Source organism: Dunckerocampus dactyliophorus, chromosome 15 (genome assembly GCF_027744805.1).
Source record: "Dunckerocampus dactyliophorus isolate RoL2022-P2 chromosome 15, RoL_Ddac_1.1, whole genome shotgun sequence".
Classification (NCBI taxonomy): domain Eukaryota; kingdom Metazoa; phylum Chordata; class Actinopteri; order Syngnathiformes; family Syngnathidae; genus Dunckerocampus; species Dunckerocampus dactyliophorus.
The window spans coordinates 14,590,797-14,616,832 of NC_072833.1; the positions used below are offsets into that span (position 1 = coordinate 14,590,797).

General features: G+C 41.8%; 3 protein-coding genes across 15 annotated transcripts in view; 2 read left to right on the plus strand and 1 right to left on the minus strand.

The window, feature by feature from the left end:
* fam113 (family with sequence similarity 113) lies at positions 1 to 13,539 on the plus strand. Of its 5 annotated transcripts, none has more exons than XM_054752498.1 (9): positions 1 to 112; positions 877 to 955; positions 1,458 to 1,537; positions 1,732 to 1,964; positions 2,057 to 2,249; positions 2,368 to 2,608; positions 2,684 to 2,740; positions 3,586 to 3,726; positions 6,601 to 6,988. In XM_054752498.1, exons 1-9 carry the CDS (start codon positions 110 to 112, stop codon positions 6,771 to 6,773), a joined length of 1,200 nt encoding a protein of 399 aa, XP_054608473.1. In that variant the 5' UTR covers positions 1 to 109; the 3' UTR covers positions 6,774 to 6,988. The 5 variants fall into 5 exon arrangements, with proteins under 5 accessions (XP_054608473.1, XP_054608475.1, XP_054608472.1 ...); XM_054752500.1 differs by lacking the exons at positions 1 to 112; positions 6,601 to 6,988 and adding exons at positions 124 to 633; positions 7,000 to 13,539; XM_054752497.1 differs by lacking the exon at positions 1 to 112 and adding an exon at positions 124 to 633.
* Positions 7,350 to 22,743, minus strand: LOC129167861 (dynactin subunit 1-like). Of its 6 annotated transcripts, XM_054752487.1 has the most exons (31): positions 22,612 to 22,743; positions 18,291 to 18,356; positions 16,602 to 16,796; positions 16,386 to 16,467; positions 16,278 to 16,309; positions 16,158 to 16,178; positions 14,102 to 14,125; positions 13,383 to 13,526; positions 13,212 to 13,235; positions 12,717 to 12,914; positions 12,377 to 12,581; positions 12,231 to 12,309; positions 11,968 to 12,127; positions 11,793 to 11,897; positions 11,471 to 11,662; positions 11,283 to 11,399; positions 11,058 to 11,210; positions 10,809 to 10,969; positions 10,563 to 10,731; positions 10,412 to 10,480; positions 10,094 to 10,306; positions 9,818 to 9,979; positions 9,606 to 9,737; positions 9,401 to 9,526; positions 9,195 to 9,337; positions 8,954 to 9,120; positions 8,730 to 8,848; positions 8,470 to 8,665; positions 8,311 to 8,384; positions 8,151 to 8,240; positions 7,351 to 8,065 (listed from the first exon to the last, which is right to left on the minus strand). In XM_054752487.1, exons 2-31 carry the CDS (start codon positions 18,330 to 18,332, stop codon positions 7,928 to 7,930), a joined length of 3,732 nt encoding a protein of 1,243 aa, XP_054608462.1. In that variant the 5' UTR covers positions 18,333 to 18,356; positions 22,612 to 22,743; the 3' UTR covers positions 7,351 to 7,927. The 6 variants fall into 6 exon arrangements, with proteins under 6 accessions (XP_054608467.1, XP_054608462.1, XP_054608463.1 ...); XM_054752492.1 differs by lacking the exon at positions 22,612 to 22,743 and having other exon boundaries at positions 7,350 to 8,065; positions 18,291 to 18,351; XM_054752488.1 differs by lacking the exon at positions 16,158 to 16,178.
* Positions 16,408 to 26,036, plus strand: part of tdrd7b (tudor domain containing 7 b) — a 20,955-nt gene continuing 11,326 nt past the window's right edge. The window contains exons 1-6 of one of the 4 annotated variants that reach the window (XM_054752495.1): positions 16,571 to 16,812; positions 18,744 to 18,839; positions 23,061 to 23,211; positions 24,219 to 24,425; positions 24,546 to 24,690; positions 25,396 to 25,582. In XM_054752495.1, the coding sequence (XP_054608470.1) occupies positions 24,219 to 24,425; positions 24,546 to 24,690; positions 25,396 to 25,582 (539 nt within the window). In that variant the 5' untranslated portion in view covers positions 16,571 to 16,812; positions 18,744 to 18,839; positions 23,061 to 23,211. Of the gene's footprint in view, positions 16,477 to 16,567; positions 16,813 to 18,731; positions 18,840 to 23,060; positions 23,212 to 24,218; positions 24,426 to 24,545; positions 24,691 to 24,940; positions 25,104 to 25,395; positions 25,583 to 26,036 lie in introns of those variants that run through there. The other 3 variants (XM_054752494.1, XM_054752493.1, XM_054752496.1) reach the window with 3 other exon arrangements.

Sequence of the window (26,036 nt, forward strand, 5' to 3'; positions counted from 1 at the left end):
TATAATTCAGATTATTTATAGAATTTTGAGAGCTGTAGCATTTGAAATGTACAGATACGTTTTCAGAGTTATTTACTGTACTTATGAAATCCAGAATGTACCGACATGAATGGTAATTATGAATGTTCTGAAGATATTAGCGACAAATGGAGTCACGGCGAATCATGATAAAGAAAGTAATGGTATGAATTCCGAGTGTCCTGAAACGCCTCGTGATCAGAACAACCGTCAGACGAGAGCTATTGCTTTTTAAATGTACAGATACAGAGTTATTTACTCCACTTATTTGCGAAATCAAGAATGTAACGACATGAATGGTAATGTTTTGAATGATGTTTTGAAACTATTAGCTACATGGAGTTACGTGGAATCGTGATAAGGAAAGTAATCATATGGATTCCAAGAGTCCCCAAAGGCAGCGTGATCAGGCCAATCGCGGAAGCACCTGCTGACAACAGAAACTCAGCCGCTAGTTTTCGAATATAAAATTCTGCTATTTCTTAAAAAAAATAAGGGTCCAACTGACGTTGGCTGATAGACGGCAACAGATTATCGATATATAAAACAAAACTTCAAAGCTTAGTAAAAGTTAGCTTTAGTATACGTCGACGAGTTGCACTTGTTTCCACAATGGTAAGTACCCGGAAGTTGTGATGCGAATAATTCATGCTAATAGCTCGAAAGTATTTTTTTTCTTATACAATGACAGAACATTCAGCAAAGTTAAACACCAAAGTGGGCCTAATGAGCTATGGTTGTTTACAAATGGTATTTATTAATGCTGCAACTTGGTGAATCATCAGTCATGATTGCTGTAATTAGCTACATTTTGTGCATTTATTGAGAGAGAGCCATTAATGTAACTTTCTTAAAAAGGAGCAAATGACGTTTGTGAGCCACCATCATGTCAGCGAGCTCTTCCACAACAAGTTCATTGTGGTGCTGGGAGACTCTAGTAAGTACGCCATTAATACTCATTCCTTCCCCTGTAGTGACACCCCAATAGTCACACATTGTGCAGGGTGTCACGAGATCTCACGAGATTTAAACGTTTCTCGTTTAGAGAAACCGGTAAGCCAGAACTCTGACTGTAAACTGTGGTTACTGAGAATAATACACGTATAGTATAAGGGGCAATAATTTATATAATTTTTATTTTTGTTTCAATTTGCAAGCATTATGATTATACATGCAAAGTTATACAACATTTCAGAATGTACCTGCATTGTTTTGTGCTTCAGTTAAATAAAGTCTGCCCATTCCTGTATTTTGTCATTGTAGTTTTCTAAATAGTAATGTTAAAGTGTTGTCTTGTCTCGTTCTCGTGAACCCAATATCGTGTGTCATGGCATTGAGTCGAGTTGAGTGTGTCCTGACGTCCCTGGTGACTATTTCTGAATAATAGCCACCTGGCTGAACTAGTTAATTTATGTGTGGAATCCTTTTTGTATCCACAGTTCAGCGGTCCGTCTACAAAGACCTTGTCTTGCTTTTACAGGAGGAGAAATACCTCAACTTAGCACAACTCAAGCGAAAGGCAAGCGATGATAATTTGTGTGTTTTTGTTTACATTTGTTTTTGGTTTTGTGTTGTTTGAGTGCAGCATTTTTAATTTGCAGCGTTTTCCCATTGCGTTTGTTTGATGTGTTTTTTGTTTTGGATCATTTCTGTGTTGAAAGCGTTTTGGCCCCAGGCGGCCAATGTACTTCTCGCACGTATTTCTCTGTGCAGGGTGAGATGAGCTTTGAACAGGACTGCCTGGTAGAAGGTGGTTGCCTGAGCCTATTGCACAATGGCACAGAGTACCGGGAGGTCCGGCAGTACCAGTCCGCGCACCACCTGGTTCGGTTCTACTTTGTGACGCGCATCTTCTCAGACTACATGGAGAGCATCTTCAATGACTTCCGTCATGGTTTGAAACCAGATTTGGTCATCGTCAACTCCTGTGTTTGGGACATTTCAAGGTAAGTGGGTAGCTGGGACGGGGATGGGGTGTCTTAAGTTCTGAAATTGTCACTTCCCAGTATATTCAAATGTAAATCATGTACTCCTGCAGCTTATGTCACAGCCTTCATGTAAGTTGTGAACCTCCCTGTAGGTATGGTTTAAAATGGGGTGAAAACTACAAGGAGAACCTCAGTAGGTTCTTTGAAGAGTTGAATGAGATCCTCCCAATTGAAAGCTTGGTCATATGGAACCTCACCATGCCCCTTGCAGAGACTATCAAAGGTGGCTTCTTGGTTCCTGAGGTACTTCAGAGCAGACATAGTCCACACCCAAAACACTTCAGATGCTGCAAAACCAACCGATTTTGATCCGTTTATGTGAATTGAAATAAAGTAATTTATTATTTTATCTTTCTCATAGATCTCTGACAGGGCTGCCAATCTACGTCACGATGTAATCGAAGCCAACTTCTACAGCGGAGCCCTAGCCAACGCCTACAAGATGGACGTGCTGGACCTCCACTTCCACTTTCGCTTCTCCCTGCATCATCGTATTAAAGATGGTGTCCACTGGAATGCTCTGGCCCACCGCCGGATAACCACCCTGTTGACACTGCACGTGGCAGACGCCTGGGGTGTGAAACTGCCGCTTAATTCCAATGGTGACGAGGAAGGCTCCTTGCAAACATTAATTTTGCTAAATTTTGTTTACTTATGACAACTCTGCTTTATTTTAGCAAGAATTCCTGTTGCTTATCAGCTGCCAGCCCAGCAAATTGTTCAGAGACATGAAGGTAGGATGGAAGTTCAAAGAAGCCAGATCAGCATTATTATTTTGGCAACCCAAAAATGGAAAATGATGTAGACTTATAAAATCTATTAATAATCTATTAATCTAAAAATCTATTAAAAACATTACAGAATCAATATTAAATAGGTCATTGAATTTTGGGTTCATCATCACTTTGGATCAGAATTTGAAAAATACAACCATAGGTCATTGCATGATACAGTCAGTGAAAAAATGATGAGACCACCCTTGTTTCTTCAGTTTATTGATCCATTTTAATGCCTGGTACAACTAAAGGTAAATTTGTTTGGACAAATATAATAATAACAAATATAGCTCATAAGAGTTAAAGAGCTGATATCGAGCAACTTCCATGGTTTTCTTGATAACCAAAATCACTTTTGGTTCTTACATGAATAGCTATAGCATTGTACTGCCAAAAAAAAGTAACTCCTATGAGCTATTGTTGTTGTCATTGTTCTTTGTCCAGACAAAGGTACCTTTTAGTTGTATCAGGCATTAAAATGAACAAAAAATTGAACAAGGGTGGTCTATTTTTTTTTACGTGTATGTAACTTTGTTATGATTGCCAAGCCTATTATTGTTATTAGTATAAACATTTCAACTTTCTTGTTGCTCTTTTGTTAACTTGCTGTTTTCTTTAGTTGTCTTGTTTCATTGTATTTTTAGAATGTGCTGTCAGCGAATAAAAATAAGATGCTGCGGGCTACAAAAAGCGTCCTGGGCCACACTTTGGACGTTTACTGAATGAATGTCTGGCCTCTTACCCAAATGCCCCAGTCTCTGGTAGGTTACTAATTTTACATGTTTGTCACTTGTCTTCCACAGCGCACCCCCCAAGAAACAACTTTTGTCCCAATCCTGCTCGCGTCAACGGCTTCATGAACTTTGAGGCTATCCCACCAGCATACTGGTATGAAGATGAAGCATTCTATGGATCTTCCTTTCATCACGACCCACTTCCATACGGTAAGCATTGTATTATCTAACTCAGTGGTCACCAACCTTTTTGAGACCAAGATCCCTGGTCTTGGTCGTGAACCTGCACAAGATCTACCAACCCCCCAACAAGCGGGATGTGTGTGTGTGTGTGTGTGTGTGTGTGTATATATACACACTCCTGATCAAACTCTGATCTGATCAAAAGACCAGTTGAAAAATTGCTAGAATTTGCATTTTTCATGTTTGGATCTTAATGAGGTTTTAAGTAGAGCTACAATATGCAAAAACAAGAAGGGAGTGAGACAAAAAAAATTTGGAGTTTGTAATTTAAACAACAAAAAAAAAAACTAAAATTGTTTATCAACTGATCAAAAGTTTAAGACCACAGGCTATAAAAGCCAAAATCTGCTCAAAATTTTCATTTTCTGACAGGCATTCACACTGTCATGTCCTCCTGATGGCTAAAGCTAAGAAGCTTTCTCTTTTTGTGGGCGGATTGTCGAGCTGCATATGCAAGGCCTCACGCAGCTGAGGTTGGGCGCAGCAAGACAGTCATCCTAAATTTTTTGAAAGATGCTGAGCATTATGAAACAAAAAAGTGGTAGACCCCAAAAAATCACACCTGCGCTGAGCTGGAGGATCCAATTGGCTGTCCATCAAGACACAAGGCAGTCTTCGACCCAAATTAAGGCCCTTACTGGTAAAAGGGTTTAAAAAAAAACAAACAAATTCAAAGACCTCGTCTCCTTCAACGCCACATAAAAAAAAAAGTTTTATTCTCTGATGAAAAAAAGTGTAACCTTGACAGTCCAGATGGCTTCCAACGTTACTGGCATGACAAGGAGATCCCACCTTAGATGTTTTCTACTCAGCACAGTGGAGGGGGTTCCTTAATGATCTGGGGTGCTTTTTCATTCAATGGAACACTGGACCTTCAGGTGATGCAGGGTCGTCAAACGGCGGCTGCTTACGTGCAGATGTTGCAGAGTGGAAATCCCTCATGACTGAAGGCCCTCATCTGTGTGGAAACAGCTGGGTTTTTCAACAGGACAACGCTGCAGTTCACAATGCTCGCTTGACCAAGGACTTCTTCAGGGAGAATAACATCACTCTTTTGGACCATCCTGCATGTTCCCCTCATTTAAATACCATAGAGTATATTTGGGGATGGATGGCAAGGGAAGTTTATAAAAATGGCCATCAGTTCCAGACAGTTGATGCCCTTCGTGAAGCCATCTTCACCACTTGGAGCAATGTTCCCACAAGCCTCTTGGAAACACTCGCATCAAGCATGCCCAAACCAATTTTTGAAGTGATTAACAAGAACGGTGGAGCTACTCATTACTGAGTCCTACTGAGAACATTTTTTGTTCTGGTTTGGAGAGGTTTTTTTTTTTGTTTTTGTTTTTTTTTTACTTTTGATCAGCTGATAACAATTAAACTGAAATAGGCTAGCGGTATAGAAGATGGATGGATGATGGATGGATAGGCTGTTTGTTTTCAATAAATTACTTTTTCAAAGTGCTTTTTGTCTCACTCCCCCTTCTTGTTTTTGCATATTGTAGCTCTACTTAAAACCTCATTAAAAGATCCAAATGTGCAAAATGCAAATTCTAGCAATTTTTCAACTGGTCTTAAGATTTTGATCACGACTGTATGTGTGTGTGTGTGTGTGTGTGTATACAGTATATGCATGCACTTACAGTGGGACAAAAAAGTATTTAGTCAGCCACTAATTGCGCACGTTCTCCCACTTAAAAGATGAGCGAGGTCTCCAATTTTCATCATAGGTATACCTCAACTATGAGACACAAAATGAGGGAGAAAAAAATCCAGAAAATCACTGTCTGATTTTTAAAGAATTTATTTGCAAATTATGGTGGAAAATAAGTATTTGGTCATCTACAAACAAGCAAGATTTCTGTCTCTCACAGACCTGTAACAACTCCACTGTCCTCCATTCGTTACCTGTATTAATGGCGCCTGTTTAAACTCATTACACATTTGAACTATCAGTGTAAAAGACACCTGTCCACAACCTGAAATAGTCAGACTCCAAACTCCACTATGGCCAAGACCAAAGAGCTGTCAAAGGACACCAGAAACAAAATTGTACACCTGCACCAGGCTGGGAAGACTGAATCTGCAATAGGTAAGCAGCTTGGTGTGAAGAAAAAACTGTGGGAGCAATTATTACAAAATGATTCTTTAAAAATCAGACAGTGATTTTCTGGATTTTTTTTTCTTATTTTGTCTCTCGTAGTTGAGGTATAGTATACCTATGATGAAAATTGGAGACCTCGCTCATCTTTTAAGTGGGAGAACATGCGCAATTGGTGGCTGAATAAATACTTTTTTGCCCAACTGTATATATACATACAATATATGCTTTATTAGTTGGTTTCAACATTTCAGCTTTTTGTAATTGTGCCTTTTGCTTATTTTTTTATCTTTTTTTTGCTGTTTTTTTTTTTTCCGTTTGTTTCTGCAGTGATGCACAAATCACAGGCAGCAGATGGCCCCTGAGCCGCACCTTGGGCACGCCTACTTTTGTGGCTCTTGGTCCGGGTTGGGGTTGTGGCGTTGGCTTCACAAGCAAACCACAACTATCTAGCTTGTTGGCTCAGTGTAGTGGACGAGCGATGCAGATTTAGGAGTTTTGGGAATTAGATTCCTTGCTGGTGCTCGTGGGTTGCTGCCTGCATAGTGGCGAGGCGTCCGGGCGTGTTCAGTGGACAAAATGCGTACCTGTTTGTCGTTGTCCGGGAGATGAGGGCACTGATATGATACATTTTTTTCCAAAATGTTCTCGTGATCGACCGGCAAAGTCCAAAGACTGGTCGGTGACCACTGATCTAGCTGCAAGTAGATCAAGTAACCAACTTTTTTTTTTGTGTTAAGGGTGTTCTCATTGTCCGGAGCCTTCAAATACACATTGTGCAGCTTGCTACGACTGGACCCGCCCCCACGTGATGAGGAATAGACATGTCAGGCACCACTATAAGCCGTACACTTATCACAGACCCGGGCAGCATTTCTCTAATGATTACTTTTACCACAAAGTGGACTTTTAGCTGATCTGTACTACAATATTGACATCCCACTTGAGGTGTTTTGAGTTGTTACATTTGAATTTCATTCAGCAGTTTTTATTTAAGATGTTTTGAAGTCTTTGTATTGCCTAAATTGTTTTTAAATGCAGGTTTAAAGGATTTATTATCAAATGTGTTACTTTGATATATTAAAGCTGATGCTTGGCTTTTCCACTCATCCATTTTGTATACCGCTTGCATTCATTAGGATCACGAGCAAGCTGTAACCAAGCCCAGCTGACTTCGGGTGAGAGGTGGGAACTAGTGGTGGACTAGTCGCCAGCCAATCACAGGGCACATATAGACAAGCACCCATTCTCACTCACATTTACACCTACGGACAATTTACAATACCCAGTTAGTGGAACATGCATATTTTTGGAATATGGAAGTTGTGTGCAGAGTACCTGGAGAAAACACACACACACACACACACACACACAGAGAGAGAACTCCAGTCAGATGCACAAATGGAGATTCAAACCCTCAACATGCTGACCACTCGGCCACCGTGTGGCGCCATTATTAGTTTTTATAACTGAAATTAATTTCAAACAAATTACTGTACAGTTACATTCCAACATGAAAATCATGTAGAAGATTAATGTCAAGTGGTTGCTTTTATTATAGGAATTATTACAAATACAAGGGAGTGTGTCTGATGCAATTATAGATACTGTATATACACAAGCATATCTCAAATTTGAATCTGGAATTTTTCCGCAATTCAGTTCAAAAAGTTAAACATGAAGTATTTGAAGTATTTTGAACGTATTAATCATTTTGATGATTAGCCTACAACTGACAAAAGCCCCAAACTCAGAAGGCCTAACCCAGAAAAAATTGAAAAATCGTTAATTCCAGTATTGTAGACCACTGGTTTGTGCTGTAATCGGCAAATGAACTGCAAAAACTTCATGAACCTTTTAGTTGTTCCGTTAGTCTGATTTGAACTCCTATCATGTAACTTTTGCACCATATTTCAATTCATTGAGATGTACCCGTATATGACAATTTAGCTAATTTCCCTGGAAAGTGACAAGTGAAATCCAAATCACTAAATCTTGTATTAACCCTATAAACATGAGAAAATATCACAAGTAGGAATGGGAATAAAAGAAGCAATGCGTTGCGCCTCAGGCCATGAGGAGGCGGTGCACGTTTTGCAGTTGCTGCTGCGACAGGACAAGACGGTGGACTTGTTCTTGTCCCCGGGTGCAAGGAATGGCGACGCGGCCCACAAACACTGTTCCGCCATTCTTCTCTTCTTTGGCCTAAGAAACAGTACACAAGATGAAGAGAAAGCCATGCTGGTGAATGCGTGCTACTGTACACAGTGTGCACCCAGTGGGGCCTCACCTTGACAAATGAGGAGACTGGGAAGGTGGCAAAGTCAGTTGCAGCCTTTGCTCCAGGCTGATGGGACACCACATGCTCGGCTACTTCACCCTTCAAGAAGAACTTGAATATTCAGAACCACATTCAAGTGTTGCTCATCTAAAGTACAATATGCTTTTACCTTGAGTTTGGCCAGAGCATCGCTAAGGTTTTGCAGCCGTGCGGTCTGCTCAAGCAGCTGGGAGCTGGCACTGACTGGTGGTAGAAAGTGGGAAACCGGAAAGTCAGATTTGGAAAATGCCAGAAAAAAATATTTCACAGCTGTGACGTGTGCACACACCTGACGTCTTCCCGGTGATGTCCACCACTTTTACCTCTGCACTCAGCTTGAGAAGGGTCGCTAGCAGCTGGTCAGTCCTGCGGTAGATGCCTGTATTAAGTCCCTCAGGTGGCGTGGAGCTCTCTGTGGAAATCTGGGGCAGTTTGGGAGGGCAGAGAGGAGGCAGGGAGGCCAGTTGTGCGCTCATCTTCTCTGCCTGGATGGGGAAACACACTTGGTCAATCCACGATCACAAGAACAGTTTAGTTGTAGCAGAATACCTTAAGTCTGTTATTTTCGTTCTTGAGGCGTTTAATGCCGAGTCTCTGAGCTTCAAGCTGCTGCTGGAGAAGAGGAGAGTCCACCACTTGCATTGGTCCTGATATTGTTTGGGACAAAGCTGCAGAAGGAGGACATAGGAGCACTGTGATTCCTCATCAAAATAATTTGGCGTACATCTGAAGCTATTTCCACATTACTTTGTGTGGACATGTCATTCACTTACTCCCTGCTGGTCCTTGAACAACAGAGGCAATTCCAGAAGCAGGCATGCCTCGCAAGCCTTCTATGGTCATCTTTGATTGATTATTGATGCGCTGTTTCAGCTCAGCCTTCTCTGCTTCCAGCTGGTCAATGTCAGCTTGGAGAGCATCCATCGTCTCCTCAAATTCCCTGCGTTTGTGAAAATTGACAGCGTGTGAGCAAGCACGGGATGGCACATGAGAGAAATTATGATCTCTTCTCACTTTTCTTTCTTCTTCAGCAAGTCAAGGTTCTTATCCAGTTTGGTTTGGATCTTCTCCACACGTTCATCTGCGTCCTTGGTGGACGTGTCCAGCTTTTTCTCAAGCAGGCTCAGACGGACGTTAGCCTCACTCAGCTCTTCTCCCTAAAAAAGATTTTGTTTAACTTCTCTACACAAAATGTGAATTTCATAGTTTGACTGGAAGACCTTGATCTTGAGGGACTTCTTAAGCTCCTTGATGACTGTTTCTCTGTCTTCTAGTTTAACTCCAAGACCCTCAGCGTCCGTCATCTCAGCTCTGACCGTAGCTGCTCTCGTTTCCACTGGAGGACTCTAATATCAGAGTTATTACAGGTTAATGTGCGATTCAAATATCCTGGTACATTAAGGAGACAAAGTTAAGGACAAATACCTTGCCCTGTGGTTTGTCTGCATCATACTCTCCTTCCTGCATGGCTGTGGCTGTCTTGTTCATTGTAGCGATGATAGCATTGCAAGACTGACGTAGACACTCGGGGCCATTAAGACCATGAGCAGCATACACCTATGTGGGATGCAAAGAGAACACCTTGAACAACCTTCCCCTGTCCACTGGTCTCAAAATAAATTTCAATAATCCCCTACCTGCTCCACAGCCTTGCATACAGTATCCTCCAATTTAAGAGCATTCAATCCTTCCTGATCACCAAGTGAGGCGATCATCTGAGCTCCAGCTGCTGCCACTTCCTGGAGCACGGCAACCACACGGGTCAGTTGCCGTCTGCACTCAGTCAGCCCCTCGGACACCTTGCACAACACGAATAAGCTCTGCTTGTTTTTTGTGTTTTATGATAAGGCCCAACTGAGTTGTCATGTATACATTGTATGCCTAATATTGTATATATTGTGTGCCTGTTATACCTGTTGTCCAAAATGGAGAGCGGCGGGCGCCCCGACAGCATCCGTACCAGGCATGCGACGGCGGATCTTCTTACAGAACTGCTTGATGTCTGAGCAGGAAGTGTCCAGGTCTTTCAGTAGAACAGCCAGTGTAGAGTTTTCCTGGCCCACCGCTAGGAATGCCCTCAGACGACCTACCTCCACTCCCATACAGTCCAAGGCACTCTGGATAAACTGCAGTCAGAGGTTGAATTGCTGATTTGGTTGTGAGTACCCACACAGCAAACTTATTCACTTCACAAGGATATGTTGCCCCATTGAAGGAAAGGCTTTAATTACCTTAATGTGGTCAGCTAGTTGCACTGTGCAGTCCTCTGTGTGATCTGCCAGGTGAACGCTGTACAATTGCTTGAGGCCAGAACAAACTGACTTAGACAGTTTCTATTACAAGGGCTATAATCTGTGTGCACAGAGAAGAATATTCTGTTACCTGGTAATATTTGATGGCCTTGGTCAGCGGTTCCACCTGAACAGTTTCATCCAGTTGGTCTTTGTGCAGCAAGTCGATGAAATAATCCAGAGATCGCTCGTGGAAGCTCATTTCAGAGTAGAGCGTACCCATGCGCTTAAAAACCTCCACTGTGCACATATTCAGAGCTCTGGTGGAACAAGAGAGGACATTATCAATTATGCTGCTACACCCTAGTATTTGTAAGTAATGAAGGATGTGCCTTACTGCTCATATTTGTGCAAGGTGGCCTGCAGCAAACTGAGGGAGTACACCAGTCCTGATGCGAAACTACGCTGTTCTCCTGGAGGCCCCTTGAGTGCTGTGCCTTGGGCCAGGTTCCCATTCAAGTCAAATTTTTCCTGCGCCTGTTTGCTGATTAGCTCAGCCTTTGTTGGACAGATATGAAGACGCACATTACAGAAATGGGCTCAACCACCAAAAGTAGACTGGTAGATTTTTAACTGGCCCTCCTACCTTGCAAATGATCCTGGGGATGAGCAGGAGCACCAGTATGCACTCGTGGTCTCCACCATGACGGAGGAAAGAATCGGGCATGAAGGAAGTAAGGAGAGATACTTGCCGGTTCAGCTGAGCCACTTCCATTTTCCTCAGCTCCATCTCAATGGCCTAAAGACACACACAGTTGATCAGCAGAATGAAGGAAGCACATTGGACATTGAAGAAGCAGCATCGTCCTACCTTGGCATACGCCTTTGTTTCTGCAAATTTGATCTTGAAGTCAAAAAGTTCTGTTGGAGGTTGTTGAACTTGTTCAGTACTTGCACTCTGCTGAGTCATCAGCTCTTTGTTGGCCTCCTGGTGCACATAATCAAAATACATAAAGCGCGTAGTGCTTCCATATTGACAATACCTTGACGTACACCCACCTGTAGTCTACTAGTGAGGTCTCTGTATTTGCTGATGGTCTGCTGGTAATCAGCCACTGTCTCCTGGGCAGCCTCCACCCTCTTGTCCGCCTCTCTGACTTTTGCGGCACCCAGGTCCAGCTGCTCTCTCAGCTCCATTTCAGTCTCCCTGGCATTCTCCTGGAGCTCGTCATTCATTTCATTAATTGACTCCTGTTGGCACAGAAGGATCCGTTTTTTGGGGGTAATTTTCACCGAGTGTCTGTGTTTAATCAAAGAAGCTTTTTGTAGAGAAACTTAAATGAGAGACACTCCTACTCCATAGGAATAAAGTCACACTGACCAGATCGGTCACAGTTTCTCTCAGCTCTCTGACTTTCTCCTCAAGGTCAAGATTCCTCTCTGTCAGAGTCTCAACCATCTCCTCTGAGCCAAGGGCGGCATCCACCTGGTACAACATGAACATAAACCCTCAGACACAAGTTTGAAGAAAGTATTCACATTTGTAATAGTTTCACCTGTTCTTTTAGTTCATCGATTGTGGCCTCGGCCTGCTTGACCTCCACCTGCAATTTTTCCTTCTGAGTCCTCAGGGTCTCCATCTCTGTGTTCTTCTTCTCCATCTGCTTTTGCAGCTTCACATGCTCCTGTTTCTCAGAAGCAGACAGGTCACGCATCCTGGGAAGAAAAGTTGTCTTTATAGCTTAAGCCTAAGCTCATGTTTAAACTTAACTTTGTCTGAGTGCATTCTTAAAACTTTTGTTTTTTTGTACAATCTCACCTGACCAGGGCCTCCTTTAGCCTGCTGTTCTGCTCCTCTAGCTGTTTAACATGGTAACTGGAGGCAGCGCCATCTGAGCCTGCAGGAGAAACAACAGAAGGGAAGAGTCAATCCGCATTTGTCAAATGGGCGAGTGGCGTACAAACCTTTCTCTGAAATCTCGTGTCGAAGGATCTCCAGGTCCATGGAAAGTTCCTCCACTCTCTCCTTCAGTGTGTCCACCTCCACCTGCAGTGACTCTGCTCGCTCTTCAGCCATCTCTTTGTCTAGAGTAGCCATCTCGATGGCATCTGCTGTGTCCGACATCTCTTCCATGTAGTGGTCCTTGGCCTCCTGAGCATCACGTGCTTCCTAGAAGAATGGAACAAAAAGAAATTAGCTGTTGTGACAGTGCTTTGTCTTTAATCCTCTCAGTTTTTAATATTCATTCACTTCATACAGTTGAAGTATACATTATTACTTTATTGTGCCATATATTGTTTTTACCCTTTTGGCTTCTTTGAGTTGCTTCTGCAGGTCAGCCTGCTGTTCCTGCATTTTGGTTTTCCACTCCTGAAGTTGCTCCAGTTGGATCTTGTGCTTCTCCAGCTCCTTCAGTTTGACCTTGTCCTCAGTGCGCTTCATCTTCAGCGTCTCCAGCTTCTCCTCCAGGTCCTTGACCTGTGACCGCAGTGACTCCTCCTCCTGGAAGCAATAGACAGACAATAGGTAGAAGAAAGCAGGTTGGTAAAATTAAATTTTGTGGTGCTGCTATGGGAAGGATTTGCACCTGCTACAATAACACCCATTACCCAAGATTTTTTACAACATTGGTCAGAACCCATCACCAGCACAAATGATGATAAATGTTCTTGCTCCAAAGTGAATTAAGTGGGATTTAAACCCTCAATTGAAACACACCATTAAAAGTGGAGGAGCGTGCATTCTGAGTTAGTTTGTGGACACATGCCATCAGCATGCATGCAGCAGTTAGAAAACTACCTGTTTGGAAATGGTAGGTTCCGCCTGGTCCAACAATAGCAACATGGATGGAATGAAAATACATTGAAATTAAAATGATATGAAATGGAAACGTGACATACCTATATGAAAACATTTGAGTGACAGTTATTTAAATACCAACTGTTACACCCTTCTTTCTGAGTAACCCACCTTGCTGGGAGTAGCAGGAACAGATGTTGCTGCTGCTGTCGGCGATCCACCAGGCTGAGGGATGACAGGAGCACCCAGTGCACCCTGGGGGGTGGACAGGCCCACCTCGTTGACATCACCAGATGACAGACTCTCACGAGAAGCCTGAAAAAAGAAGGCAAGTGTCAAAGAGTGTTGAGAGGTGGGAAAAGAAGAAAAGTATGTAGTGCATTCTTAACATTACTTCCTGACTGGACCAAACATTTACCACCCTTTTGTGCCCTCACTTTTTTGGTGCCTTCATTGAGCCAAAAAGGACAAATGCACCCATGTTCAGTGACCGCACGTTTCACCACTTCCCGTGACACATACATGACGTGGTGGAGCATACCATGAGTGGCAGACAGGAGCGGCCAGGGAGGCGTACCAAGAGGGAAGGGAGGGAGGTGGCTGGTGCTAGACGCCGCGGCGTGCTCCACTGCCACAGCGTGATTAAGAATGTGTTACACTCAAGACTGAAACGTCCAAAAATAGAACTCTAAAGAGGCTTATACCGTCATAAAAATACTACGTTTAGCAAAAATGTAACCTTGCTTTTCTGTTTGACCTGACAAGTATGTTTCGTTCCCTACTTGCAAAATGGCATTCATTCTTATTGCACAAAAACGGTGTCCTTTCCTTGACTCCTTAAACCATGCAAATTTCCTTTGACCTCCCCAGTCTACTGTTGACAATCTCACCTTGGCAGAACGGCGGGTAGAGGACTGGAGGGAGAGGAGGAGCACACACAGACACAAAGACACATCCAGCGTCGCATGATAAGAGATTGGCAACACAAGAATAGCACACCGTATTAGATTACATTGACTGTTCAGAGTTAAGAAAGCCCCAATTAGTGCAATAACAAATGCAATCTCATGCAAACATGTTAAATATTTGCAAAGCCTCCTTTCCTCAAACATGCATGTCCGTGAGGCATGAAGTGCAAGCTATGACCTCTGAATGTGCATGCCTTTTATGAGAATGCAAATAAAATGTGCACACAAAACAACAGTGCATCTTCTGTGCGAAACTGGGTGGCCAAAGAAAACCAGATGATAACTTCGGAAAGGTGTAATGTCACATCCTCATGTGTAGTGGCAACACATTTACAGTAGATCCTTGCTATTCGCGGAGGTAACATGCTCTGCTGGATTCATAATAGCTGCTGTACCTCCCCTTCCAGATTGCACCATCAAATCACTTTCTATTTAAGTTACTGTAAAAAAAAAAAAAAAGTATAAGTGTATGTGTGTGTGTGTGTGTGTGTGTGTGTGTGTGTATATATATATATATATATATATATATATACACACACACACACATACACACACACACACACACACACTACTTAAAAAAAGAGAATGCTTCTTAGCTTTAGCCATCAGGAGGGCATGACGGTGTGAATGCCTGACAGAAAATGAAAATTTTGAGCAGATTTTGGCTTTTATAGCCTGTGGTCTTAAACTTTTGATCAGGTGATAAACAGCCTATTTCAGTTTTTTTTTTTTGGTTTTGTTTAAATTACACGTTCCAAATGTTTTTTGCGTCACTCCCCCGTCTTGTTTTTGCATATCGTAGATCTACTTAAAACCTCATTAACAACCAAATGTGCAAAATGCAAATTCTCGCAATTTTTCAACTGGCCTTAAGATTTTGATTAGGAGTGTATATACTGTACACACACACAGACACACACACACAATATTCTCTCGTTTATCGTGGTTAATGGGTTCCATACCCGACCATGATAAGTGAATTTTCACTAAGTAGGATTCCTTCTTTATAAATTGCATATTTCCATAGTCAGAACTCTAGCTTTTAATCAGAGCATAGATGACCACCTTCTAAATGTTTTAAAACATTTGTTAGATCCCTCTAGACATGAAATAACAGCCCTATAGTCACCTTTACACTCGTATTACCCAATATAGTAGACAAAATAAGAATAATTATGCCATTTAAGATATAGGTAAACCTCGTGCTTGTGGGTGTTACTATAAATGTGTTCCCCACGGTACCTGAAAGAGAAGCGGACAGGAAGTGAGGTCGGGGGTTCCTATTTGACTTTCAGCTTTTTCAGGATTTATTAATTAATATATTTTTGAAAAACCGTGAGAGTGAAACGGCAAAATTCAATATATACGTAGGAAAATACACAGTGAATATTTCCTTATGTTTTAGATAAGATCCCCGGATCTCTCCGCTCTTGATTTCCATCTTTGGGAGCACTTGAAAGTCATGGTGTATCAGATGAGACATAAATCACCTCAAGGAACATATCACCAACCCCATTACAAACATAACTTCAACTGTGCTAATGCAAGGTCGCCAAAACATACGTGGTTTTAAACAATGGTAATCATAGAAGCACATTATATAAATAAAAACAGCTGTCCAACATTCTTATGTATGGAAACTAATGAGTCACCCTGTATGTATGTACAGTGGTGTGAAAGTGTTCTCTTCCTGATTTCTTTTATTTTTTTTGCATGTTTGTCACACTTGTGTTTCAGATCATCAAACAAATTAAAATATTGCTCATTTTCATAACATATAAGTGTGACAAACATGCAAAAAAAAAAAAGAAATCAGAAAGGTTTCACTTTTTCACACCAGTTTTATAGAAAGAAAAAAATTTCCACGAATAGACGGGGATCTACTGTATATATTTTAAAAGAGGGATAAGATGGGTTAAGTGATAGTTATGTGTGACAACCAAAACAACAAAAAAAAGCTGGATGCAAACATTTCTACCTTCTTAACGCTCATAGGTGTCTGCAAAAAGTATTTGGAAAAACAACAATGAAACTTGTTTTATTTGTTTAAAAAAAATATTGTTGTGATAACTGAAACGAAATGATAATTGGTGCCTACCTGTTTAGATGTTTTTGGAGTCTCTGGAATATCTAGTGAGCCAAATACATTTCATTATGTTGTTAAGTTTAAGGCAGTAGAAATGAATTTAAGAGTGTGCATGTTTACCTTTCTGTCTAGGGATCTTGGCAGCACCAGACTCTGGAGTGTCTGGAGAGGTTGCACTGGAGCCATCATCAACTACATGGATCTGAATATGGTGAGAACATGGCAAGATAGTCCCAGATCAATGTAATCACCAGGAATGATGTTCATTTGTGAAATGTTAAAACTGCAGAAATTCTGCTAGGCATTGTGTACGTGTAATTAATTTTATTTACAAACCTGAGACTGCCTGACAAATATTCCATGGTTTTCCTCACAGGGAAAGTAGCGCTTCCCCTGGACGGTGCCGTCATTCTTGCCATTGGGTTCATCAAGTCTGACACCCACCCATTTCCCAGAGGCAAACAGGGTCACTCCAATGAAGGCAACAGTGCCACGCTGACCCTTTCCTGTCACCTCTACTATAGAACCAATCTAGGAGAGGAGACAAGTAATTTAGATTTTTTTCTCAAAATTAGAAAAAAAAAAAAAGTTCAGCATGTTCTTCCTTAGGGCCCTGTCACACCTTCACGATTTAGCCAGCTTTTTTGATGGCATAGGTTGAACTGTGGATGTTTTTTTCAATTCGGGGCATATACATAGCGTATTCATAACGACTTCGACGTATACATGACGTATTAGTATAGATATAGAACGTTTCTATAACTTATAGACAACTTATACCAACGACTGCGTAGCATGTTGCCGGCGTTCACAACTTATGCTCAACACCAGTCTAACTTATTTAAACCGCACGGCAGCGTATGGCCGACGATGACTTGCCGTAGCCTATAAAAAGGCTGCCACTTGATGACTCACCTCACTAGACATGGCAGTGTCAACATCAGCATCATGCCGAAGACAATTTCCAAGACCGCTGCCAAGAAGTATCAGGGCAGTGACAGAGGGATCCATCACCACCCACAGCCTCCCCTTCCCACTCTCACTCTGATGGAGATGACGCAGGTTGTAACGCCCCTTTCCCCTCCTGTTAGTTCCATTCCCCAAACTTGTTTGAGTATTATTAAAGTGTTGCACTGTGCAATAGGAATGGAATACGTTTATTATCGTTCATTGCTGGGGTGTGGTGTCATTATGACGGATGATCATGTATTTCACGGCTGTCTTTTAGACTCATTTATAAAAAGTCCCCTACTAACGAACATCCGACGTGCAAACATTCGGAGATACGAACACAAGCCGACTGGTCTATTTTTTCATGTGTTTTGCCTTATAAGTCCATATTTATACTGCTACATGGTTGACCGGCAAACCCATATTTATACTGTACATGCTTGACCAGCAGAAGGCACTGTGACACTGCTAATGGAACCAACAGATACAGGAAGACGAGGAAGAGGAGAGAGGAAGGCTAAGAGTTTTATGATACAACCCGGACAGAGCGTGTGATTAAAGTTTATAAAGAGTTAATAGGCCTGCGTAATTCTACACCACCCACAGAACACTACCTCTTTTAGAAGAGTCTAACGATGACGACGATTTGTCCTTTTTTCAATAACTCCTCCTCCTCCTCCTCCACCACGACTATGCTCGACCACTCCTCTTCAAAGGCAAATAACATTTATCATTACGTATGATTGTATCATTTTTATTATTGTTTTTTTCATTAATTATCCTCGTTTAATATTACTACTACATCCAAACGATCGCATAACTTATTGCCCGCGTATGCGGGACGTATGAATCATACGTTGACATACGTCAAAGTTTTGTGGATGCACAAAATTTTTGGACGACTTGGACGTACTACGACGTATGCTGGCGTGCTTCAGCGTGCTCTTATTTATACAAAACTTACCCATAACTTATTCGACGTACGCCAGCGTATTGGCCAAATTTTTCATACGTTGGCGTAAGCTGGCTAAATCGTCAAGGTGTGACAGGGCATTTACACTGTTGACAAGTTACCTTTGGAACTTTTCCGCTTTCCCTAGTTCCCCCGCTGCTCATTTTGCTGATCAATGGGCTGGTCAGCTGAAAAACACATGAAGAGTCTTAATGGGGGCTCATATCTTACGTGCATGATTAAATGTAATTAACAAATTAGTTATCCCAATTTAAAGTATTTTCTGAGTGAGGTAAAAATAACTGACATATTCCTCATTTGAATTTCACAGGCATGTTTCAGACCACAGTAGGCTTTTACTTGGTTCAGCTCACACAAAGATGGCCATTCAAGACAAAGTAGAACATGTGAAGTCATGCTGCCTAACAGCTTATAACCACAGGGGAGAAAACAGGATAGAAAGGTTGTCTTCATTCAGGCAGAAGCAAGATGTTTGTGAAGTTCAGGTTTTTTGCAGCTATAAACTCATCTGATTTATATTTCAGTAAATGTTTCTGATTTAGTTGTTCCGTCAGGTTTACCGATATGCCTGAGTTATACCCACACACGATGAAGCACCATCACAATGAAGACCCAAGATGTACTGAGATGAATCACACCTACGTAATATGGTGAGTGCCCTGAATCTAAATAATACTGTTTTAGATTGAACCGCAGCATAACATAGTGATTCATCATGATTATGTAGGATATTCAACATTCAGGTTACTTACCCGCGGTGTATACGAATGTCTCCTGCTCAAAGCCATTGGAAAAATAATAAAATAAAAAAAAATAAGTCTCACACAATCTGTATAACTACTTAGCTCCACTGTTTTTTTCCACCCTGACAATGTTTCCTTGCATGCTTCAGGGAAAGAATAAGAGACTCATCTAAAAAGGAGGGGTCCAACATGCATCACCAAATAGGGGTGGGTGATACTGCAAATTGTGGTATCTATTCGATACCAACACCAGTATCGTCTGTACAGCAGATAGATACTTTTTACTTTGTTTAATTTGATAATCATTATAATCAGAATGTAACACAAGACAAATACGCTAGGCAAACCAAGTATTATATCAACATACATTTGTAAACAATTTAACAATATATAAGCACTGCTTAAGACTGTGACAATATCAACCAAATAGTTATTCCCTTTTTATTACGGACAATTCAAGGGAAAATAAACAAGGAAAAACTACTAGCATTCAAACCCTTTCACTTTTTACCTCTAAATCTCTTGTGCCTGAACTTGAATTTCATGAGCTAATAAAGAGACGAAACCTAAAATATGGCCACAGTCTGAGTCGCTTCTCGCCTTAGTGCGCAGGCCCCGCCTACCCTCCAGTTTCTGTTTGTCAGCATGTTGCCAATAATATTGGCAATGTTGACTTTATAATTTAATTATTTTTTATTATCTTTGTGAAGTTGGTGATTCATGCAAACGGGGAAATAATCTGTCAGCCTTGTTCACTGTAGTTTTCTCAAAAGCACCGCGTTCAGTACTACGAGTAAGTTTTCCAACTGACTTTATATCACCAGCCAAATTAGAAGCAAGCAGATGGGAAGGAAAAAAAAAAAAACACCGGCAGTGACCGACGCAAAGAGTCGTTTTCAACTCTGTCTTGTCAAATTCACCACGTACTCCTCTCTCTGGCTGTTGGAAGCCTGTCTAGGGAGGGACGGTCGCTGTGTGTGACTGGCCAATCACAGAGCGTGAAGAGTGAATACAAGTATGATTAGGACTTTCCTTCATCACGATTACAAATAATGACATGACGAATTGTACTCGTTTCGTGCTCGTACTGCAAAAATGCATTATCCGTATTATACATTATACTTGTCTTAAACGAGTATCCGGCTCATCCCTAACTGTATGCCATGACTTTCTACAGCCTTTATAATGTCTTTAATGTAATTGTGATATCATTATTCTTGTTAATCACTAATCCACACGAGTACAGATTTTTTTTAATACGCACGCACACACACACACACACGCTTCTGCGTATGTGTGTGTACAGCGAAGACAGAGCTTTTTGCTTATTGCCGACAGATGTCGTAACATTCATGTGTCGCCATTTCCACACTAGATAAGTACAGTATAATTTAATGCGTGCAATGGCAAACATTACATTGCTGGTTTTAAGCAAACTGAAATGACTTTGTGTGCTTAAGAGTAAACTTTCGCTTTACATTGACGAACAATGGTGCCATTATGGGCTTTGCGAGGATGCTGCTGCTGCTGCTGCTGCTGTTGTGCACCCATCAACAACGGTGACTTGGGACAAGACCCGATCGGACCTCTAGCTCAGTGTTTCCCAACCATTTTGTCTTGTGTAGCCTCACAGCCTTTTGTTATACCATGAGTGCACCCTGATTTATACGTGTTGTTCTCCAAAAGTAGAATGTAACACAACTGTTATGATTTTGGTGCAGCTGTGCCACAGGTTATTGTCTCTCTGGGGAAACTAGTTGTAACGCACACCTTTCATTTTATTGTCTGGCTTATATTAAAATGACAGAATATTTAGTTATCATCTTGGAAATTAAATGTTTCCAAGTACCCCTTGCGATTTGGTCACGTACCACTAGGAGTACACGTACCCTTGGTTGGTAATCACTGCACTAGCATGTCTTTTTTTTTTCTTTAAAGAATGCCGTGAGAATGTTCGCATGGCAAGGACATTGATTGTGTTTGACTGAGCTGCTTCGCTCACGCATTGAAAACTTCCCTGTTATACATGCCTGTTTTGTGCTACACGACTGTCGTGGAGGCAATTAAATAAGGACAATTTGCCAGACTCACAGAATTATTTCAGCAATGATAGTGTCACAGCAGATGGAGTTGTGTCTTGACCGATAAAATGAACTACACTTCACAGCATGGTAGTGGTGATCAACACCTGCTACATTTTAATAAAGAACTTGTTTCTTACATTTTTAGTTTTATATTCAATAAATTTTGCTGACAAATGTGAAATAAACTACTCAAAAGTAAAACTACTTGGCTGGCAAGCCACATGTATCTTCTCCTGGGGAATCGCCATGTTTGTTATTGTGTTGTCTACAGAAATTACGTCATCGCCGCTTCTGAGTGCCTTAACAGTCCAAGGCTGCAGCGCCACCATTACTTTGGCATGGGCATGACAGCCTGTGATTGTGCATTCGTGTGGACAGAAATTGTTGTCAAACGCCACTGTGTGGATGAAGACTTTTTTTGACACTGGAGAAGGGCAAATGTGCGTTTTAGAAACTATCCTTCTTTGCAAGGACATGGCCTAAATGTCATATGGGAGGCACTCGCAGTACTGATGCATCCTGAAGGGGTCAGGCATGTGTGAGCTGGAATTTGCTTGTCAATTGCGTCCTTGCACAGAGAAAAAGCCAGCTTATTTAAAAACCCTATTGAAATACGCAAACAGCAGTGCCCGTTAGAGCTACACTTAGAAAAAGCCAAATGCAAGATATTTTTATGCTTGTGCTGAGTGAATGCAAGAATACCCAACCTTACCAGGAGGTGATCAGACTTTTACAACAAAGTATCATAACTTCTCTTGGAGGAGTGTGCATGTATTTCATATAGAGATAATAAGAGGGCCGCAGGGTGGCCTAGTTTAGCATGTTGCCCACACAGTCAGGAGAAGATCTGGGTTAGAATCTCCGTTGGGCATCTCTGTGTGGAGTCTGCATGTTCTCACAGAAAATGGATGGATGGAACACAGATGTTTTTCAGTTAAATAAATAAATAAATGGGCCTTAGAAGTTTCTGAAAACAATGTTTGTTTTTTTTTAGTTATCTTCTTAATAAGCAACCTGTATTAACATTTAAAAAAAAAACTCCAAAAGGAGTCAGTGCCTCACCAGACATGAGCTGAAAACAATGAAACAATATGATAAATAAAAGGAAAGAACTAAGATATTTGATAAAAACATACCGTGGAAGAGAAGCGAAAATATCGATATCACCACACTAGTATCGATACCTTCGATGTTTGAACCGATCCGCCCAACCCATGACCAAGTTAAACAGGGAAAAGGCAGGACAATATTTGATCTGTTGCACTTGTACCTCCCATGCAAATATACTTATTAAAAGGTCAAATGAAGCTGTTTAGGAACGCCAATGTGCTTCCATTCGAGATTCCTTCATTTGACACAACGTTCCTAACCTGCCATTGTGCTCATCAAAATTATTAATGGATGGCTTAATTCATGCTGAAGCAAGACTGGATCTGCTAATACATAATACTGTAAAACAGTAACACATGGGAAACACCCATACACGTTAAGGGTGGCTAAGATTAGCACAGCTAGCGGTAACGCTGGCAATTAGGCTTACACCAATAACAGCACTTCAAACTAAAATTGAGTAGTACTTTAACATTGCAACTCACCACAGTCAGAAAACGCGATCTTCAAATGTGTCTCAATTTGTTGCTGCAAACTGAACTGGATCCTATTGTTTATACTTTTTGACAAGGCTTCGATTTTCTGCTGCTTTCCGGTCTCCTTTGGTAGGTCACTTCCGGTGAAATGGTGCGGTCAATTTCCAACAGCACCCTCTGTCAGCCAAAATCGGTACTACAAATTGTCTTTCTAGTGAGAAAGGACATTTTGTAAGTCCGTATAAAAACAACTGAAATATATTTGGTTCTAGTTAATCCGATTTTTAAAATAGCTTTCTCTTGCTTTGGTTGAAGGCTGAATAAATACGGAATAACCACTCGAATCTTTAATAAGTATTATATTATGATTTTGCTCTCTGAAATTAACACTATAATGCATGGGTCAACGTGAGATGCGTTTTGTCCTGCACTCATTGACGTGTATTTATCCAAATCAGATCTGACCAATCAGATAACGGAGAGGCTGTGCTTGCACCGGCTGGTAGCCTGACACACCGCGTCCACAGATCCGGCCGCTAAACCCTGTGGTGGTGACAGCACTGCACCATCCCGGACCTGGCCTGTCAAACTTCGCATTTTGAGGGCAAGGTAGAGCACTTTTTATTTTTTTCTAACTATTATGGGAACTTCAACGAAACGTTGCGTTGTTTAAGTTGTTTCGGTTGTGTTTTCTCTTTATAGCCTCCGATAGCTCGGTATTTCAAAGTTAGTGAAGTTTAAATGTAGCTTCCGTTGTTTGACTTACAAAATAAAGTTAAGTTGCGCGAAACAGGCTTGACTTAAACGCAAACGTGGCTCATACGGGTGTTTGTTTTGAAGGACAGTTATGTTTTTCGTGTTTCGCAAGCATTCCCTGGTTAGCTTGCTCGTTTGTAATTTCGATATCATTTAACGATCCGGTATAGTCCCAGTACTTAATGTCAACAAGACAATCACTTTTCAAATATTTGCGACTCTCTGTTGGTGATGGTGTCCTCGCACGAATAAACAAGACCGGGGAAAAGTAATTCAAATAGTTTAGTGCTCGTCGGGCGTGACTCGTTACGTCATTCCTTCACTTCTTTTCCTCAATATCAACAAGTGATCGAAACTATCCGTCATATTAACCACAAGGGGGTGTCTTCACATCAGGCAGGGTGATTATAAATCCCCAGTACCAAATGTGTTTTTACATCAGGTCACCATTTTATGCGAATAATAGTTTGGTACTTTAAAACATATTGTGAATTCCTTTGCATGGCGGTTTGGCAGCAGCCACTGACGGAAAGTTGAGTGCTTGTCTTCTCGAAGAATGTACTGACTTTGCAGCATTTCACCAAAAATGTCTGCATCATCCCATGACTTACCGGATGTGTGATTTCAGGACTAGTAACTGTGTTTTCTTTACATCAACACATAAACCTTTACAAAAAATAGCTTCAACTGGCAATCTGATAGGTATTTAAATGAAAGTCGTCTAACCAATCAGCCACTTTTCTCTAAGACCATAATGCAGTATGTCTCTGTATCACATGTTTGGGAGAACAAAATAAAACTGAAATATTTCATAGTATTTGTACAAAACTTGCCTTCTGCATTTATTTTTTTTATTGAAGATGTCAGACTACGAGCTGGTAAAGAAAATGCTGAGAGTCATCCTCCAAGCTAACAAGGGTGGAATGTCGCTGTCCCGTCTTCAGTCAGAGTACAAGGAGCTGACCGGAGAACACATTCCACATAAACAGATGGGACACAACCATCTGGAGTCTCTGCTAGCAAGCATGCCTTCTGTGATTCGCATGGAACCCAGCCGCTCTGGAGAGGTACAAGGTTACTAATCCCGTTACAGATAAGATTTAGAAAACTGAACATGAAAGATCTCCTTCACTTGATCGACCGTATGAAGTCAATGCTTAAAGTTATCTGAATTTCTTTGTCTCCAGGTAGTGTATTTTGCCTCAGTGGACAAAGAGATGGCGCACATTGCCAAGGTGATGGCTCGCCAGCGGGGCTCCAAGAAGACTGGACAACCCCACCTGGTGAACACCCAGATGAGGGTCAAGCCAGCCGCCCTGCTCGTCCTTAATGGTAAGCCAACACGCATGATACTAAAATTGGTTGAACAGTGTTCCATTGCTCTGTGCAGCAGCAATACAGACACATTCTGTGGGCCTGATCATTTGCAGTGCCTCCACTAGAGAGTGTGATTCAGCAGAATATTCTTAGACTCTGAGGAGGTGGCAGTGGGGAGAGGGGCGTTGTAGCAGGAAAAGACTTGGGGTGGGGAGAAATGCAGCAGAATGGTGGAGTGTGGGGTGGACCGATGACATGAAAGGAGAGGAGTCACCGGGGGACAGTGACAGCGAGCAAACAGAAGCTGAGAATTCGGCGCTAAGCAACAACAGCTGATTCATGCATCAGCCTCAGCGTTTTTGCTTCAGCGCTTGGGATTTTGATATTCAGGGAGAGTAAGACCTCGGACTGTAACTTGATTCAGTGAGGTGATGCTTTCCTATATGATATAACCTTTTTAAATTCCTGTCATTGTACATATGCATGCCTCTTGAAGTAATTTGTGAGATAATAGCCTCACTTTGACAAAGAATGAGAACTGGAAGAGGAGTATATGAAGTGTGTGTTTAACCTGACAGGTGAAAAAAGGGGGTGTGGAGTGTATGAGTGGGAGCAGACGTGTGTTGACCCACGGTGTCACATGTATGACACACATGTCCTCCATTGAGAGACTGCCTCGCCTCAGCGTCCTGTTTGTGTCTGTATGTGTGCTTTCTGCAGCAAAACCTCAAAACTCTCTGAGGCAGCCAAGCCACCGTGGACGGGGTGGAGGCAGAGGAGGAGGAGGTGGCAGTCGAGGTGCAGGATATGGAGACTTAAGACAATCAAGGGATGTGAGGGATGGCCAGACGGAGGGCAGAACGGGGGTGCAATCACTAAAGATGTCCAATCAGAACACACCCCACAGGTAAATTAACTTGCAGTGTATGTGGCGCTTAGTTGTTTTATCCCTGGAATAAACTTCATCCGGTGTTCAGTTTGCTTATTCATTATCAACTGATGTCACCCACTGTCACCATGGCTGTCCGGTGGGCTTTGTGGCCTTCGACAGCACAATGTGGGGGTCCCAGTCCCAGCCCAGTGTGTTGGCAGGACACACCTGGCAGAGTGCAGACCTTCCTAATCCCCCTCTATTCTCTGGTAGATTAACACATCTAAACCAATACACAGTGAATCAGCACATTCAATGGATCCCTCTAGATCTTCCACTCTACAGCAGGCCTGTTGTAGCACAATGTGTGTGTGTCCACAGGAAGAGGTAAATGTATATAAGTTGTATATTAAAACGTTTCTTAGTTGAAACAGTGTCACTGTGTTTACACTGTAATCCTGCATGCCGGCCAAAATATTTTTTTCCTCCA